The sequence below is a fragment of the Oncorhynchus masou genome, chromosome 31 (genome assembly GCF_036934945.1).
Source record: "Oncorhynchus masou masou isolate Uvic2021 chromosome 31, UVic_Omas_1.1, whole genome shotgun sequence".
Classification (NCBI taxonomy): Eukaryota; Metazoa; Chordata; class Actinopteri; order Salmoniformes; family Salmonidae; genus Oncorhynchus; species Oncorhynchus masou.
In genome coordinates, this window is record NC_088242.1 from 91539245 (window position 1) to 91559323 (window position 20079).

The 20079-nt window shown below is 46.0% G+C and overlaps 1 protein-coding gene across 1 annotated transcript in view; it reads left to right on the plus strand.

The window, feature by feature from the left end:
* Positions 1-3518, plus strand: part of LOC135525058 (lysine-specific demethylase 4B-like) — an 82075-nt gene extending 78557 nt beyond the window's left edge. The window contains 2 exon segments of the mRNA XM_064952822.1: positions 1941-2033; positions 2682-3518. Coding sequence (XP_064808894.1) covers positions 1941-2033; positions 2682-3338 — 750 coding nt within the window. The 3' untranslated portion in view covers positions 3339-3518.
* The last annotated feature ends 16561 nt before the right edge of the window (positions 3519-20079 follow it).

Genomic DNA, 20079 nt, shown 5'->3' on the forward strand with positions numbered 1-20079 from the left:
ACTGTTTTCATTTCCTAATAACTTTTCAGATATTTTATATCAGATCAATTAGTCTTCGAATTAATGAATTATTTACTTTACCTCACGTTAGTCTCCTTCCAAACATCGTAAATTGTTGGTTATCTGCACGAACCCAGTCTTCACTATGAGTCATCCATACATCAATTGCCTTAAATAATTTATTTACTAACTAAGTAATTCACAGAAATGCATAAACAACAGTAGATAGTTACAAGGAAATGATAACGGAGTTTCCCTAGTGGGATAAACCGGTATCGCGGCTTGGTGGACATAAAGGAAGTGGGGGTCAGCTGAGAAGTCACTACAGAGTTGATAATTATAGCAATTGAAATGCTAATCCTTTGCACATGAACGAACGCTCACTCATTCGGGAACAACTGAAAACAATATATATATTTACGCTCAGTGTGTCGTCTTGATCGCTGTTGAAAAGTTTTTCTTTTGTAGAATGGCCGCCCTCTCTCTCTCTCTGTCGTGGTTAGCATGGATTGTTCAGAGTGACATTCATTCATTTGTTATAGAATGGATGTTTCGGCGATTGTCGTTCTTCGCGTTCAATGATACCGAATTCCTACCTGCAGACTAGTAATTAATATCAAAGACTTGTTCTTATTCTGTCGGTATCGATCGTTTAAGAGTTTAACCACGTGGTATGGCTAAAAGATTCAGCAATGGTCTGCAACCTTTGTCCCATTGTAATGGAGAAAAACATGGTCTACTGAGAATTTCTCAAAGTTGGGGTTTTATTCAGAATTGCAGAAAAATGCCTGTCCCAGGATGTCCTGACCCTAACTGGGCTCATGTGGGGGTCCTCTGATTTAGTTAAACTCAAAAGAGATCTGAGTGTTTCCAGCACAGTGCTTATCACACACACACACACACACACAGAGCCTTGTGAACACTTCCACACTCTCAGCCTGGGCGATATGACAAGACAAATGGCACACACCCACGTACACAACATGGTTTGTCCAACATCTCACTCCAAAATCATGGGCATTAACATGGAGTTGGTCCCCCCTTTGCTGCTATAACAGCCTCTATGCTTCTGGGAAGGCTTTCCACTAGATGTTGGAACATTGCTGCGGGGACTTGCTTCTATTCAGCCACAAGCATTAGTGAGGTCAGGCAACTGATGTTGTGCGATTAGGCCTGGCTTGCAGACGGTGTTCAGTCGGTTTGAGGTCAGGGCTCTGTACAGGCCAGTCAAGTTTTTCAACACCGAACTCGACAAACCATATCTGTATGGACCTCACTCTGTGCACGGGGGCATTGTTATGCTGAAACAGGAAAGGGTCTTCCCCAAAGTGTTGCCACAAAGTTGGAAGCACAGAATTGTCTAGAATGTCATTGTATGTGTGTCGCTCTGACTAGATGTAGTATGCATGTAACTATATGGTTATGCCTCTGTGTGTGTGTTTCTAATCACAGGATGGGACTAGGGAGGAGAATGTGTGTGTGTGTGTGTGTGCACACGCTAATCTCAGAGTTTCACTGTGCTTGTATGTGTTGTCTCTCCATCGCTCTCTCTCACTCACTCACTCACTCACTCACTCACTCACTCACTCACTCACTCACTCACTCACTCACTCTCTCTCTCATGATGCTGGCTAATCACCTGCTCTCTCTCACATACACATTTGTACGCACGGCAGAGCCACACGACACGGCAGAGCCACACGACACGGCAGGGCCACACGACACGGCAGAGCCACACGACACGGCAGAGCCGCAAGACAGTCACACACACCAAGACAACATGGCACAAAGGGTGTCTTCAAATTCTGTTACTGGATATTGTCCTCCTGACAATCCTGGGCGTTGTTGTTTTTTTTGTGTTGTTTTGAGTATGACCCTTAATTAACTCTCCCACTCCTCCCATCTCTCATCATCTCATCTCTCTCTTCTCCCCTTTTCAGGTGGAGTTCCAAGATGAGTCCCAGCTGTTACTGAAGCAAACAGAGATCCATTCGCTGGAGCAGGACCTGCCCAAGAGGGTCTGCACTCGCCTGGTACGAGACCACCTGACGCCCACCCACTAGGGCTAGGGAGAGAGGGAGGGAGGGGTGGGTTGGGGAGAGAGGGAGGGAGGGGTGGGCTGGGGAGAGAGGGAGGGGGGGGAGGGAGGGGTGGGCTGGGGAGAGAGGGGGAGTTTTGGAGGCAGGGAGGGTGGGCTGGGGGGGAGAGAGGGAGGCATCGGTGGGCTGGGGAGGGAGGGAGGGTGGGCTGGGGACGGAGGGAGGTGGGGAGAGAGAGGGAGGGGGGTGGGCTGGGGAGGGAGGGAGGGGTGGGCTGGGGGAGAGGGGGAGGGGTGGGTAGGGGGGTGGGCTGGGGAGAGAGGGAGGGAGGGTGGGCTGGGGAGGGAGAGAGGGTGGGCTGGGGACGGAGGGAGGTGTGGGCTGGGGAGGGAGAGAGGGTGGGCTGGGGGAGGGAGGCAGTGGTGGGCTGGGGATGTTATTCCACACTATGTTGTGGAGTTGTCAGTCATGGCTGTGTTGAGCCTTTTTATAAAATGCTTATTTTACGGGATGCTCCTGAAATATCCATCCTTCCTGTCTGGTTGTAGGGGTTTGAAGGGTGTAGGAGCTCAACATAGGAGAGAAGTGATCATGTGGATACCATGTCACTATTTTTACCATCAGCTGTCTCTTCCTGTCTAGGCAATACCAACCCAGGAAGCCCTTCTGTCAGGAGACGAACCACAGGCAGCCAAGAGGCCTCGCCTCCCCGCCCCTCACCCCACACCTCAAGCCCCTATGGACCCCGGTTGCCAACCCCCAGCTACAGGCCCTGTACCTCACAGTATTACACCTCACACACCCAGCCATGCTCCTGGTCCCTCCAACACTGATATCAGCGACCTTACCCTCACCCAGGCTCTGGCAATACCCATCTCCGAGCCCACCCTCACCCCAATGCCAACTCTCACTGATCCTCTCCCAGCCCTGTCGGCCCTAGCCTCCCCTCTGCTGCCCCTCTCCCCAGCCGTGCCCTTCCAGGACCAGGGTGAAGCTTACACAGCCAGGTCTGTGCCCTTCCAGGACCAGGGTGAAGCTTACACAGCCAGGTCTGTGCCCTTCCAGGACCAGGGTGAGGCTTACACAGCCAGGTCTGTGCCCTTCCAGGACCAGGGTGAAGCTTACACAGCCAGGTCTGTGCCCTTCCAGGACCAGGGTGAGGCTTACACAGCCAGGTCTGTGCCCTTCCAGGACCAGGGTGAAGCTTACACGCCCAGCTCCAGCTACGTGTCCTACATGGAGACGCTGCTCAATACACACTTCCCCCCTCAGGAAGATGGCCCCGGGCCCCTGTTTTAATGAGACGCACCACTCTGCCGTGATAGCTAGGCTAGCAGGAGCAAAGCTAATGCTAGGAAAGATAATGTAATCTATGCTAAAGGAGGCTAAGTGATAGACAGTAGCATCTGTTACAGAATGCAGATAAAGCACTCCTCAGTTGCATGTCTTTTATTTTTATTTTTAGGGTGGGTGGGGTGTGGGGGGTTCTCACTGCTGTGGTGTGGTTATGGGCTGTTCCTAGAACTGCAGCGAAAGAGGGGCTTCTTTTCCACTTCTTCTGTGTTTGTCTGCCATTTGTGCAAAACACAAAATGTATAGACATGAATAGACTCACAAGCATCATCACCTTACCTTCTATCCAGTTACTTACCCGCTTCTACAGAACGGTGACGTCAGCTTTTTGTGTTAATCTATGAAACCAGCAACAACTATTTTTTAATAGAAGCTATACCAACTGCTTACAATGAAACAGAACAGCATATGGACAGAATATTTGTGTACAGTTTCAATAATGTATTTTTGTTTGTGAGAGGTCCTGGGGAAAGGGTGGAGATGTATTACAAGGGGGGTTGACAAGTATTTAAATGTCTTATTCATATATTGATATAAAATCCTTGTACAAAGATAAAACATTTTGTTGGGGGGAATGCAACCATGGTAGTTACACTTTATTGTAATTTTGTCTGCAGAACCATTGAATTTTGTGAAGATGTGTTGCAGTAGTTCTGAATGTGTCCCTGTATCGAACAAACCCAAAAACCATCATGTTCACATTGCTCACATTTTCCAACTCCAGAACTTCTCTGGGCTTTGTTTTGTAGCATTCTTCGTAAAAATCAATGTTACTATTCGACGTTGTCTGTTCGTATGACTATTCTTTCTATGTTTATTTTGTGAATATATTAACCTCACGAGGTGATCCGAGAAAATGCTTTGATTATGAAATGATTATCCTTTTTTGAGATTTTAGAGAGGTAAATTGAATTTCTACTCCAGTAAACAAGACCTGCATTTTCAAATGGTATGTTAACTATCTTTATAGAGGTGCTATCCTGGATGACTGGGGAAGCATGTTTCTCATACCCACAGTCACATTATACATAGTGCAAGCCTTTGTGTGTGTGAATCAAATCTGTTAATGTCATACTAGCCATGTAATTGAACTGTTATTACAATAGAATGTCATGACAGATCAATGTTCCTATGTGGAAACCTACTGTGAAGAGGCTTTATTTCATAGGAATTAAACTGAGTTGTTATAGCCAGCTTGTGTAGTGTTCCTTTCCTTTTGCATGTTTATAACCCATCTCTTCTCCTCCGCCGTCTGTCTGTCCCTGCTCATCCTGCACACCACTCATTCCCTGCAGGCCAATGTGGTTGGAGCTCAGTGGAGGTATAACGTCTGTCTGTCCTTGCTCATCCTGCACACCACTCATTCCCTGCAGGCCATTGTGGTTGGAGCTCAGTGGAGGTATGGTCTGGAGCTCAGTGGAGGTATAACGTCTGTCTGTCCTTGCTCATCCTGCACACCACTCATTCCCTGCAGGCCGATGTGGTTGGAGCTCAGTGGAGGTATAACGTCTGTCTGTCCCTGCTCATCCTGCACACCACTCATTCCCTGCAGGCCTGCTCATCCTGTGGTTGGAGCTCAGTGGAGGTATAACTACAGCTGTTACTGCTCATCCTGCACACCACTCATTCCCTGCAGGCCGATGTGGTTGGAGCTCAGTGGAGTATAACGTCTGGCTCATCCTATAACGTCTGTCTGTCCCTGCTCATCCTGCACACCACTCATTCCCTGCAGGCCGATGTGGTTGGAGCTCAGTGGAGGTATAACTACAGCTGTTACTGCTCAGCACACCACTCATTCCCTGCAGGCCAATGTGGTGGAGCTCAGTGGAGGTATAACGTCTGTCTGTCCCTGCTCATCCTGCACACCACTCATTCCCTGCAGGCCAATGTGGTTGGAGCTCAGTGGAGGTATAACTACAGCTGTTACTGCTCCCGGTTCTCTGGCAACAACACAAGCAGAATCCCAAAGAGGCTCATGTTTTAAAGGAGGGGAAAGTGTACTGTCCAAAGACCCTGTACCGTGGCTGGGTCACCATGGCTGACCCTGTTTTACTCTGTGTATTTCTCCTCATCTGCCAAGTGTAATCTTGACCCTGTCATGGGATTCATCTGACCCTTCTCTAAAACTGCGCTACTATACATTGACCCTTCGTGGCTTTTAAAGGAATGGACTGTGTACTACCAAGAATACTACCATGGCTGACCCTTCACTACTACCATGGCTGACCATACTACCATGGCTGCACCAATACCAATGCCTTTAAACTACCATGGCTGTCTTGACTACCATGGCTGACCCTGTACTCAAATTTTATTTACCATTTTGAGTTCACTACTATTTTGATGCTGACCCTTCACTACAATGAAGTTTACTACATGGCTGATTCAAAATGGCTGACCCTATACTACCATGGCTGACCCTTCACTACTACCATGGCTGACCCACTACTACCATTTTGACCCTTCATTACTACAATGGATAATCCCAACACTAATGGCTGACACTTCATGAATATAGTTGATGACAAATGGCTGACCCTTCACTACTACCATGGCTTTATTACCATGGCTGTGAATTGAAACTACCATGGCTGAACGATGAGTTCTGTTTTACATGCTGAGTCACTACTACAATCATTTTGTTTAATTGACCCTGTACTACCATGGCTGAGTACTACCATGGCTGACCCTGTACTACTACCATGGCTGACCCTGTTACTACCATGGCGTACTACCATGGCTGACCCTCACTACTACCATGGCTGTAACCTGAACCATGGCTGACCCTGTACTACTACCTGACCCTGACCATGGCTGACCCGTACTACTACCAGCTAAACTACCATGTCTGTGCTACCATGGCTGAGCACCATGGCACTAAACCCTAATTTTCTCCAGGGGTGCTTCACTACTACCATGGCTGACCCTGTACTACCATGGCTGACCCTGTACTACTACCATGGCTGACTCTTACTACTACCATGGCTGACCCTGTACTACCATGGCTGACCCTCACTACTACCATGGCTGACTCTGTACTACCATGGCTGACCCTACTACTACCATGGCTGACCCTGTACTACTACCATGGCTGACCCTGTACTACCATGGCTGACCCTGTACTACTACCATGGCTGACCCTGTACTACTACCATGGCTGACCCTGTACTACTACCATGGCTGACCCTTCACTACTACCATGCTGCTGACCCATGGCTACTACTACCTACTACCATGGCTGACCCTTACTACTACCATGGCTGATCCTGTACTACTACCATGGCTGACCCTGTCACTACTACCATGGCTGACCCTGTACTACTACCATGGCTGACCCTTCACTACTACCATGGCTGACCCTTCACTACTACCATGGCTGACCCTGTCACTACTACCATGGCTGACCCTTCACTACTACCATGGCTGACCCTTCACTACTACCATGGCTGACCCTTCACTACTACCATGGCTGACCCTTCACTACTACCATGGCTGACCCTGTACTACTACCATGGCTGACCCTTCACTACTACCATGGCTGACCCTTCACTACTACCATGGCTGACCCTTCACTACTACCATGGCTGACCCTTCACTACTACCATGGCTGACCCTGTCACTACTACCATGGCTGACCCTTCACTACTACCATGGCTGACCCTTCACTACTACCATGGCTGACCCTTCACTACTACCATGGCTGACCCTGTACTACTACCATGGCTGACCCTTCACTACTACCATGGCTGACCCTTCACTACTACCATGGCTGACCCTTCACTACTACCATGGCTGACCCTTCACTACTACCATGGCTGACCCTACTACCATGGCTACTACTACCATGGCTGACCCTGTACTACTACCATGGCTGACCCTTCACTACTACCATGGCTGACCCTGTACTACTACCATGGCTGACCCTTCACTACTACCATGGCTGACCCTGTACTACTACCATGGCTGACCCTTCACTACTACCATGGCTGACCCTTCACTACTACCATGGCTGACCCTTCACTACTACCATGGCTGACCCTTCACTACTACCATGGCTGACCCTTCACTACTACCATGGCTGACCCTGTACTACTACCATGGCTGACCCTTCACTACTACCATGGCTGACCCTTCACTACTACCATGGCTGACCCTTCACTACTACCATGGCTGACCCTGTACTACTACCATGGCTGACCCTTCACTACTACCATGGCTGACCCTGGTGACTACTACTACCATGGCTGTCACTACTACCCTGACCCTTCACTACTACCATGGCTGACCCTACCATGGCTGACTACTACTACCATGGCTGACCCTACACTACTACCATGGCTGACCCTGTACTACTACCATGGCTGACCCTGTACTACTACCATGGCTGACCCTGTACTACTACCATGGCTGACCCTTCACTACTACCATGGCTGACCCTGTACTACTACCATGGCTGACCCTTCACTACTACCATGGCTGACCCTGTACTACTACCATGGCTGACCCTTCACTACTACCATGGCTGACCCTGTACTACTACCATGGCTGACCCTGTACTACTACCATGGCTGACCCTTCACTACTACCATGGCTGACCCTTCACTACTACCATGGCTGACCCTTCACTACTACCATGGCTGACCCTGTACTACTACCATGGCTGACCCTGTACTACTACCATGGCTGACCCTGTACTACTACCATGGCTGACCCTGTACTACTACCATGGCTGACCCTGTACTACTACCATGGCTGACCCTGTACTACTACCATGGCTGACCCTGTACTACTACCATGGCTGACCCTGTACTACTACCATGGCTGACCCTGTACTACTACCATGGCTGACCCTTCACTACTACCATGGCTGACCCTTTACTACTACCATGGCTGACCCTTCACTACTACCATGGCTGACCCTTCACTACTACCATGGCTGACCCTGTACTACTACCATGGCTGACCCTGTCACTACTACCATGGCTGACCCTGTCACTACTACCATGGCTGACTACCCATGGCTGACCCTTCACTACTACCATGGCTGACCCTGTACTACTACCATGGCTGACCCTTCACTACAACCATGGCTGACCCTTCACTACTACCATGGCTGACCCTGTACTACTACCATGGCTGACCCTGTACTACTACCATGGCTGACCCTGTACTACTACCATGGCTGACCCTTCACTACTACCATGGCTGACCCTTCACTACTACCATGGCTGACCCTTCACTACTACCATGGCTGACCCATGGCTGACCCTGTACTACCATGGCTGACCCTTACTACTACCATGGCTGACCACCATGGCTGACCCTGTACTACTACCATGGCTGACCCTGTACTACTACTACTACCATGGCTGACCCTGTACTACTACCATGGCTGACCCTGTACTACCATGGCTTGTATTATTATTATATGTATTATTATTGTATAGTCCCAAAATTCAGCCTCACTTTAGTTACCTACCATGGTGGGTTTACTCAACATGGCTGGCAAATCATATATTACCAGGAAGTCACAACCCGTAGACCATGGCTGCGATATAGATTTCTTTGTTTGTTTTTCATATGGTTTTATCTCACTTTTATTTTAATCTACCATGGCGATTAGCACCTCCTACTAAACCAGGGTTTCCCGAAGCAGGACCCTGGATAACCTTTACTATAGACCACCTCCTGCAGGAATACAGTTTGTGCACTACTACCATGGCTGAACCATGGCTGCGCAGAGCCTACTGTCTTTGGTGATTACCATGTAGTCCAATGGCTGGGAAATTCACTACTAGATGGCTCTTCACTACTCATGGTTTATCTGTGTTCCGCTGAAAACTTTGTGTTCTGGCTATTGGGATAAAATTCATAGTACCATGGTTTCAAAATGTATTTTGGAAGGTCAACATGGTCCCACTATAATGGCTGAATTAAACACCATTTTTAAAGAGGGAACCATGGCTGCGTACTACTACCATGGGAGGACTATCCCTTGCAAACTACCATGGCTGATTGTACTACTATTGCCATGGCTGACCCGTACTACCATGGCTGACCCTTCACTACTACCATTTCCCCCATCCTCAATTGCTGTTTAGACATGATTATTCTGACCCTGTACTACTACCATGGCTGAGTACTACTAGAGAGACATATGGTGTCTCTTATTACTACCTGGAAGAGGTGGTCTCCACTGATATATCCCTTAACCAATGTAATATGGTGTCTCTTATTGTCCTGGAAGAGGTGGTACTCCACTGATATACCCTGGCTGAACCATATGGTGTCTAACCCTGTACTACTACCATGGCTGACCCTGTACTACTCTCCATGGCTGTACTACTAATATTGACCCTGTACCTGGGCTGACCCTGTACTACCACCGTGGCTGACCCTACCTAATGGCTGATACTCTAGGTGGCTCCACCTCTGACCCTGTAATACTACACCATGGCTGTACTACTACCATGGCTGACCCTTAACCACTACTACCATGGCTGACCCTGTACTACTAGGTGGCTGACCCTCCACTGATATCCCTACCAACCAATGTACTATATGGTGTCTCCTATTGCCCTGGAAGAGGTGGTCTCCACTGATATATCCCTTAACCAATGTAATATGCTGTGTCTACTACCATGTGACCCTGTACTACTACCATGGTGGTCTACCATGGCTGATACTACCATGGCTCCCTCACTAACCATGGCTGACCCTGTAATACCATGGTGTACTACTTATGGCTGACCCACTAAGAGGTGGTCTCCACTGGATATCCCTACTAACCATGGCTGATGGTGTCTACCATGGCTGACCCTGTAAGATGGCTGACCCTGATACTAACCAATGGTAATATGGTGTACTACCATGGCTGACCCTGTACTACTACCATGGCTGACCCTTAACCTAATGGCTGACCCTTCACTACTATGGTGTCTCTACTATTGCCCTGTACTACTACCATGGTGACCCTGATACTACTACCATGGCTGACCCTTACTACTACCATGGCTGACCCTGATATATAACCAATGTAATATGGTGTCTCCTATTGCCCTGTAAGAGGTGGTCTCCACTGATATCCCATTAACTAATGGCTGACAATGGCTTGTAATATGGTGTCTCTTATTGTGGTCTCCATGGCTGACCCCTGGAGGAGGTGGTCTCCACTGATATGTATTATTATTAATGTAATTATGGTGTCTCCAAAATTGCCTGGTTAACATGGTGGTCAACATCCACTATATTATCCGATATAGATTTCCAATGTTTTAACTTTTTATTTTAATCTCTCGATTAGCATTGTAAACCTGGAGGAGGTGGTCTATAGACCACCTCCTGCAGGAATCCAGTTTGTTAACCAATGAAAGCGCAGAGCCCTGTCTTTGGTGATTACCTGTAGTCCAATGTAATATGGTGTCTCTGTGTTCCCTGAAAACTTTGTGTTCTCTATTGGGATAAAATCTGTTTCAAAATGTAATTGGAAGGTGGTCCCTCCACTGATATCCCTTCAAACCAATGTAATATGGTGATTATTCTCTCTAGAGAGACATATTTGCCCTGGAAGAGGTGGTCTCCACTGATATATCCCTTAACCAATGTAATATGGTGTCTCTTATTGTCCTGGAGGAGGTGGTCTCCACTGATATCCCTCAACCAATGTAATATGGTGTCTCTTATTGTCCTGGAAGAGGTGGTCTCCACTGATATATCCCTTAACCAATGTAATATGGTGTCTCTAATTGTCCTGGAAGAGGTGGTCTCCACTGATATCCCTCAACCAATGTAATATGGTGTCTCTTATTGTCCTGGAGGAGGTGGTCTCCACTGATATCCCTCAACCAATGTAATATGGTGTCTCCTATTGTCCTGGAGGAGGTGGTCTCCACTGATATCCCTTAACCAATGTAATATGGTGTCTCCTATTGTCCTGGAGGAGGTGGTCTCCACTGATATCCCTTAACCAATGTAATATGGTGTCTCTTATTGTCCTGGAGGAGGTGGTCTCCACTGATATCCCTCAACCAATGTAATATGGTGTCTCCTATTGCCCTGGAAGAGGTGGTCTCCACTGATATATCCCTTAACCAATGTAATATGGTGTCTCCTATTGTCCTGGAGGAGGTGGTCTCCACTGATATCCCTTAACCAATGTAATATGGTGTCTCTTATTGTCCTGGAGGAGGTGGTCTCCACTGATATCCCTCAACCAATGTAATATGGTGTCTCCTATTGCCCTGTAAGAGGTTGTCTCCACTGATATCCCTTAACCAATGTAATATGGTGTCTCTTATTGTCCTGGAGGAGGTGGTCTCCACTGATATCCCTTAACCAATGTAATATGGTGTCTCCTATTGCCCTGGAAGAGGTGGTCTCCACTGATATATCCCTTAACCAATGTAATATGGTGTCTCTTATTGTCCTGGAAGAGGTGGTCTCCACTGATATATCCCTTAACCAATGTAATATGGTGTCTCTTATTGTCCTGGAGGAGGTGGTCTCCACTGATATCCCTTAACCAATGTAAACTACGCTTTGGTCCTATTATTGCTCACACAATGTCTATGTAAAAAAGGCATGCCCATACTTCGATATGCCTTTGTAACGACTTGCGATGGAGATGGCGGCCTTTTGCCCCCCCAATGTTTAAAAACCATCTATGCTGTTGTGCCTTGCAAAGTAGGCACAACGACACAGCAGTTGGAACACAATCTCAAATTTGGTCTCGTCAGACCACAGTACAGATTTCTACCTTTCTAAATGTCCAGTGCTCGTGTTTCTTGGCCCAAGCAAGTCTCTCCTTATTGGTGTCCTTTAGTAGTGTTTTTTTGTTGCAGCTATTCGACCATGAATGTCACGCTGTGTAATGATAGGAGACAAGCGCAGGATTACATGATGGGGGTTTTATTTTCTCCACCCAAACAAAAGAGCGAGGTGTAAACCTCTAAATAGTACACGGGATGAGACCCGTAAAACAAGTGCACAATAACACGGAAGCCGACACAATAGCACAGGTGCTCACAAGACCAACGGACATGGTGACAATGGGGAACAGAGGGCACTTTTTTTTAACCTTCATTTAACTAGGCAAGTCAGTTGAGAACAAATTCTTATTTTCAATGACATCCTAGGAACAGGGGCAGAACGACAGATTTGTACCTAGTCAGCTCAGGGATTTTAACTTACAACCTTCCGGTTACTAGTCCAAAGCTCTAACCACTAGGCTACCCTGCCGCCCCACATACTAATCAGGGAAAATGGGAACCAGGTGTGCGTAATGAGACGACAGGGGTTGGTGGTGATGAATCCAGTTCAGTGATGCCTAGAAGGCCGGTGACGCAGACCTCCGGAGCTGGTGAACGGAATGAGCAGCAGGACCATGGGGATCTGTGACCATGAAGACCTGATTCACAGTCTCCTCTGAACAGTTGATGTTGAGGGGTCTGTTACTTGTCTGAAGCATTTATCTGGGCTGCAATTTGAAGTGCAGTTAACTCTAATGAATTTATCCTCTGCAGCAGAGGTAACTCTGGGTCTTCCTTTCCTGTGGCGTTCCTCATGAGAGCCCGTTTCATCATAGTGTTTGATGGTTTTTGCGACTGCACTTGAAGAAACTTTCAAAGTCCTTGAAATTTTCCCGATTGACTGACCTTCATGTCTTAATGTAATGATGGACTGTCATTTCTCTTTGTTTATTTGAGCTGTTCTTGCCATAATATGGACTTGGTATTTTACCAAATAGGGCTATCTTCTGTATTCCACCAATACCATGTCATAACACAACTGATTGGCTGAAACACATTAATCATTTGTGTTATTTAATAGTTTCAATGTCTTCAATATTATTCTACAATGTAGAAAAATAGTAAAATAAAGAAAACCCCTGGAAATGAATGTGTCCAAACCTTTGACTGGCACTGCATGTATGTTATATTATTTATTATTTATTTACTTCCTATGGCAATCAGAAGCTGCAGTCTTCTCTATAGAAATATACTATATAGACCTGTATTTAGTCTACTGTAGGCCTAAGTTACATTGTTTTATATGCAGATGTGACCAAAATGAAGATTTGACTAGGAAATGGAGCTCAGCAGTTGCAGGCCAATAATATCTGAAGTGACTTCTCTTGTCCAACACCAGCCAGAGCGATATGAGACTCGTTGGTGCTTAGCCTCAAGGGTTTGTTCCTCATGTGGGGGAAAGGGAATTATTGCTTCCTGTTTCCCCAGGCTAGTTCTTTGGAGATTTTTTGTTGTTGTTTCATGTGATCAATTTCAGATTGAATGTCTTTTGAATTATCTCTGAGAAAAGACTAGACCAGAGCAATATATTTAGACTGAATATTGAACGGTTATTGGAGGTCTTTCTTGCCCCTCAAATGTGTTAACTTTTATATAAACTTTTCAACAAGCATGGCGCTTGCTTAATAACGTGAGATGTTATCGTTTCAGGGACACTGACGAGAAATGTATTTCGTGTAGAGGTTATTAAAGGACATGGAGGACTGCACTCGGTAGTCATTTCCATCTACCCTGCTAAACAATTGATTGTGAACGCTTTTCCTACTCACGCTAATGTAAAAACGAGCGCTGGTATTATTGCTGATCTTCACACGTCATTTGTTGGGAATGTAGGCCGAATGCATAAACAATGTGGTGTTCCTATTAGATGAGACTTGCTGTGTAGAGCTGGATTTATGAAGATTATTATTAGCATGTGTAGTTGGTACATAAATCTGTTCATGGCAGTCCCCTGAGATGTGACTCGTATAGAGCTGTTGTTGTTAATGGAACATGCATGTTATGATCTTACAAGATGCCATGCTGCCTGTATGTAGCCTAGTGGTTAAGAGCGTTTGGTCAGTAACCGGAAGGTTGCTGGTTCAAATCCCCAAGCCGACTATGGGGAAAAATCTGGTGATGTGCCCTTGAGCAAGGCACTTAACCCTGATTGCTGCTGGAAATGTCTAATGTACAAGTACTGTATGTTCATTCTCATCACAACAATGTGTACAGTTTTACTGGAATCACGATTGCATGCTGCCCTTGTGTGTGGACGATGAAAAGACTAGCTTTTCAAAGTGATGCACATGGCAACCATAACTGTGTGTGTTTGTGTGTGTGTGGGGGGGGTGTAAAAATGGAGGTGGCAAATACCAAAACATAAACCTTGCACCTGGCTTGTTACCCCCTACACCAGTGATCACCAACCTTTTCCTGGTCAAGATCCCTTTCTGAGTCAAAATGCAAGCCAAGATCTATCGCTCAGATTGTTATTTTTTACATGACTTCAGAAACATGACTCTTTGCAACATTAACTTATTAAAAACAGTACTGTAGCAATGAGGTTTGTGCTGTAGGCAATAAGCCCAATACATTATCACTGCATATTGGCTTGAATTGCCCTGCCAAAGCATTGTTGTTCAGAGCATTTCAAAAAATGAGGCTATATGATCACAACGGTAATATATAAGTTGTATTCCTTGTGAGGCACAGCTACATTTTGAAATAATGTGCTTTTTATTTTACTGGGCTGATGGTGCCTGCATCTGATGGTCAGTCTCAGCGGAGGGAGATGGCAGCAGACGAATGCACCCGTTTACATCGTGACGTCTTTCATTACCTCCTACGTCATCTTCACGGAGTCGCCCTGCTACTGAATGGACACGTGTCGTGTTCTAATGCAAGATGGAGGAGCCTGTCTCTCATCAGTGATCGCATTTATTTGGGGGAAATTGCATATGACATTTTCATTCAAGACAGGATAAATATACCTGTTTCAGGTGATAATAAAACGTGTTTTGTTTAGTTTACAACAAGTCAAGCTAGTTTGCACTGCAGAGCAGCTAGCTAGTTCAAAACTAGGCTATGTTGAAGATACCATTGTAGCTAGCGATCACCTAATAATGATCATAAAAAAACAAACGTTATTACCATCATACTAACCTTAAACAGGAGGTAAAAGTCATAATATAATTGTCTTAAAAGCTAATGTGTATTATTTAACATTACTATTAAAATAGGTTTGTCGGAGGACTCGACTTGACCTTCGCCACCCGAGTCCGTTGGGGAGTTGCAGCTATGAGACAAGATTGAAATTGGGGAGAAAAAATCAACATCAACAAAAATTGTACTGGCTTATAGGAATGGATAATTGTTTACAAGTTGGTAGCTATCCCATAAAGCCATCACCTAAAACCACGTATTTTCATCTAATGTGGTTTGGTAACTTCCTGTTCTTCGATAGACTCTGGTTGGACTGAACACGACGCAAAGTTTGAAAAATGCCTTAAGTATGCAGAGTCCATCTCGCAATGGAGCCTTCAACCGCATGGGGGGGGTTACGTTTCCACTCGGTTCAACCGCAAGGAGCGTTGCGTTTCCACTCCGTTCAACCTCATGGGGGGGTTGCGTTTCCACTCGGTTCAACCGCATGGGGGTTGCGTTTCCACTCGGTTCAACCGCATGGGGGCGTTGCGTTTCCACTCCGTTCAACCGCAAGGGACGTTGCGTTTCCACTCGGTTCAACCGCAAGGGGCGTTGCGTTTCCACTCGGTTCAACCGCAAGGGGCGTTGCGTTTCCACTCGGTTCAACCGCAAGGGACGTTGCGTTTCCACTCGGTTCAACCGCATGTGGCGTTGCGGACGTCCCCATTTGAAATGCATGACATCTGGCGCAATGTAAAGGAATGCTTATGGGTCATGTGAATGAAGATTGAGGGTCCACCTCTCAACGTTCCTCCTCTCTCCCTTCCCTCCATTGATACCTTCCAGCTAATGGCAAAACTGTAGTCACACAGCACTAATAATAACAACACAAGCCTATCGATGCTCTTTCCTACTCATTCATTACAGCTGCAGTGCTGGTTGTGGAGTGAGTGGATGTAGGAAGAACAAACATTTTATGGTTTTTAAAATTGTTGAATAAAAAGTGTTGACAGTGCTAAGTAAGAACTTAATCATAACTGCAGCTCTTTGCTGTATTCGGTGACTGTCTCTTTCTAGTCATGGTTTTAAAAGTTTTGAAATCTCAGTGTCAATTTTGCTGTAGCTTTCTTTTATGCATGCTATGTTACTGCAGACACGGTAATCTGAGCCATCCGATTGGCTAGAGGTAGGCCTATAGTATACTTGATTTGCTCTCTGGGCCCGCTGGAAAGACATGGTTTGTAACTTCAGGTACATGAAATGGTTCAAAATGGGAACACTTCGCCTACCTGGCGCTCAGGGCAGCTGAGTCGGGTGCACCTACCTGGCGCTCAGGGCAGCTGAGTCGGGTGCACCTACCTGGCGCTCAGGGCAGCTGAGTCGGGTGCACCTAGTCGGGTGCACTGGCGCAGGGCAGCTGAGTCGGGGCGCGCAGGGCAGCTGAGTCGGGTGCATCTACCTGGCGCTCAGGGCAGCTGAGTCGGGTGCATCTACCTGGCGCTCAGGGCAGCTGAGTCGGGTGCACCTACCTGGCGCTCAGGGCAGCTGAGTCGGGTGCACCTACCTGGCGCTCAGGGCAGCTGAGTCGGGTGCACCTACCTGGCGCTCAGGGCAGCTGAGTCGGGTGCACCTACCTGGCGCTCAGGGCAGCTGAGTCGGGTGCACCTACCTGGCGCGCAGGGCAGCTGAGTCGGGTGCACCTACCGCCAACAGCGGGAGAAGAATACAATTTTTTTACAGAAATGTTTGTTGATGACTAGGAATACATTATAGATCGACCAGTCGATCGGGATCAACTGGTTGGTGACCACTACCCTATACACTTTAGGGCAAGGATTATCAACTAGATTCAGCTGCGGGACAATTTTTTATTTATTAAGCGGATGGTCAGGGGGCTAGAACATAATTCCAAATCATGTGTAGACTGCAAATTGACCACAAGAAGCCCAAACAGATATAACATTTGACTAAACCATAATCATTTCAAACCCTGCTTACATTCTAAGTATCACATATCTCTCTCATGTGTGGGAATACTTCGGAACACATTTCTACAATTTACATCACTTGGAGCTGAAATAACTTTTTTATTTTAATGATCTATACCCTCTAAAGCAGGATTCGCGGGGAACCGCGGTTTAGGAGGTATGAAGACGTTTTTTTGTTTACCATCAAACGTCATGTTGAAGTGATGTGCACTCATCCCGACATCAAAAAGCTCTGGAGCAGGATAGCTAACACTGATGTAGGGACCTTGACAAACTCAACAGTGAGTGAGTGAGTCATGACCATGAAAACACGCAAGACTGGTGCCTATATCTATGTTAAAACACGATATTATTCTTCTGGCTTTATCGAGCTTTATTTGTGATATTTTACCTTGCCTCACTGGCTTGCTAGGTAGTCAATCTCCTGTATGTGATGTTATAGAAGATCTGATCACGTGTTTGTTAATTTGCCCGAGCTGCATTTGAAGTTGCATGTGATCGTATCTACTGCTAGGTAAACAAATAGGTTTCTAATGACGAACTGCGCTCGCAGCTTTTCATGATGTATCCTGGAAATGGGTCTATATGACATAGGGGAGGGTGTATGGTCTTTGTTTAGATAATGGGATATTTTCTGTCTCTCACCTCATCAGTGTCTGTGCTAATCATGTCGAGCTAAGTCAGAAGCCTTTGGTCTGTGCCAAATCCTCATTATCATCCTAGTGTTGAAGTGTAAATGAATGTGAATAGGAAGCGCAACTGCAGTGGGGATCAGAAACCTGATGAAAATGCTAGTGCAGGGACTGTTGTGTTTCTCCTCTCCACCACATCTAGCCCTGCGACCAAAGGATTTTTTTTGCCCTGATCTTTTGAAGCCTTTGTCTGGCTGGAAGGTTGTTTTCCTCGTACTGCCCTGCTCATCTGGCATTACACAGAAATAAACTTGTTTTGAAGTTGCCAGATGAAAAGCTGGCCGACTGTCAAAGGTGCCAAAGTCTCCACTGTGCAGAGTGACCCCTCTCTCTGACGGGCAGGGGATGATGGGGGTTGTAGGGGTTAGGGGGATTGTAGTTGTTTGATGTGAGCCAAGTCTAATTATAGCTGGTGTACTGACAGGTTCTAATTATAGTTGGTATACTGGAGGTGGGGTGGGGGGTGGGGGGGGGGTCACAGATTATTTCACTTAGAATTCACTGCATCACAATTCCAGAGGGTCAGAAGTTTACATACACTAAGTTGACTGTGCCTTTAAACAGCTTGGAAAATTCCAGAAAATTATGTCACGGCATTAGAAGCTTCTGATAGGCTAATTGACATAATTTGAGTCAATTGGAGGTATACCTGTGGATGTAGATACTTTTGTACTTGTTTCCTCCAACATCTTCACAAGGTCCTTTGTTGTTGTTCTGGGATTGATTTGCACTTTTCGCACTAAAGTACTTTCATCTCTAGGAGACAGAATGCATCTCCTTCCTGAGCGGTGTGACGGGTAAGTGATCCCATGGTGTTTATACTTGCGTACTTTTGTTTGTACAGATGAACGCGGTACCTTCAGGCATTTGGAAATTGTTCCCAAGAATGAACCAGGCTTGTGGAGGTCTACAAATTCTCTTCTGATATCTTGGCTGATTTCTTTTGATTTTCTCATGATGACAAGCAAAGAGGCACCGAGTTTGAAAGTAGGCCTTGAAATACACCCACAGGTACACCTCCAATTGATTCAAATGATGTCAATAAGCCTATCAGAAGCTTCTAAAGCCATGACATAATTTTCTGGATTTTTCCAAGCTGTTTGAAGGCACAGTCAACTTAGTGTATGTAAACTTCTGACCCACTGGAATTGTGTTACAGTGAATTATAAGTGAAATAATCTGTCTGTAAACAATAGTTGGAAAAATAACTTGTGTCATGCACAAAGTAAATGCCCTAACCGACTTGCCAAAACTATAGTCTGTTAACATTAATATTATGTTTGGGGTTTTTGGCTGGGTTTCTGTACAGCGCTTTGAGATATCAGCTGATGTAAGAAGGGCTATATAAATACATTTGATTTGATTAACAATACATTTGTGGAGTGGTTGAAAAACTAGTTTTAATGACTCCAACCTAAGTGTATGTAAACGTCAACTGTAAACTTCAACTTCAAGTGTGGTCATTGTATGGTAGGTGACCATTTGACCTTTTTCTGTGCAGTGATCAGAGGTCATACCTGTTTAGCTTGACTTTATCTAGACCTGACAGTCAATCATTTATTCAGTTAAAAAAAATAAGTACTTAAGTTTGAATGCTTTCAACGTTTTTATATATTTCATATTTGCTTTGGTGAGGCAAGTTTCAAGCTGAGATGGGGGACAGACATCCGTGCAGCTTCTAGCCCGGTGAGCCTCCGCAATTCAGAGTTGTCTTTCTCCGTGCCTGTGATTTTCCTAGACGGACAGTGTCATCAGGCTCCTGGAAAGGGCAGAATCACCCAATAAAAGGGCCCAACTAAACACACTTGTAACACACAACACATACAGTACATCAAATATTTCGCTGACCTTCTCCTCTCCAAAGTTTTTGATATACAGGTTTGTATTAGGGTGACTAAATCAATGGAGACCACAGGTTTGTATTAGGGCGACTAAATCAATGGAGACCACCGGTTTGTATTAGGGTGACTAAATCAATGGAGACCACAGAGAAAAAGTTGTCAACATAAGGAAAATTGCAGTGTGTTGTGTCAGCTAAAGTGGATTCTGATCAAGAATAAAAGGCTACCTGACA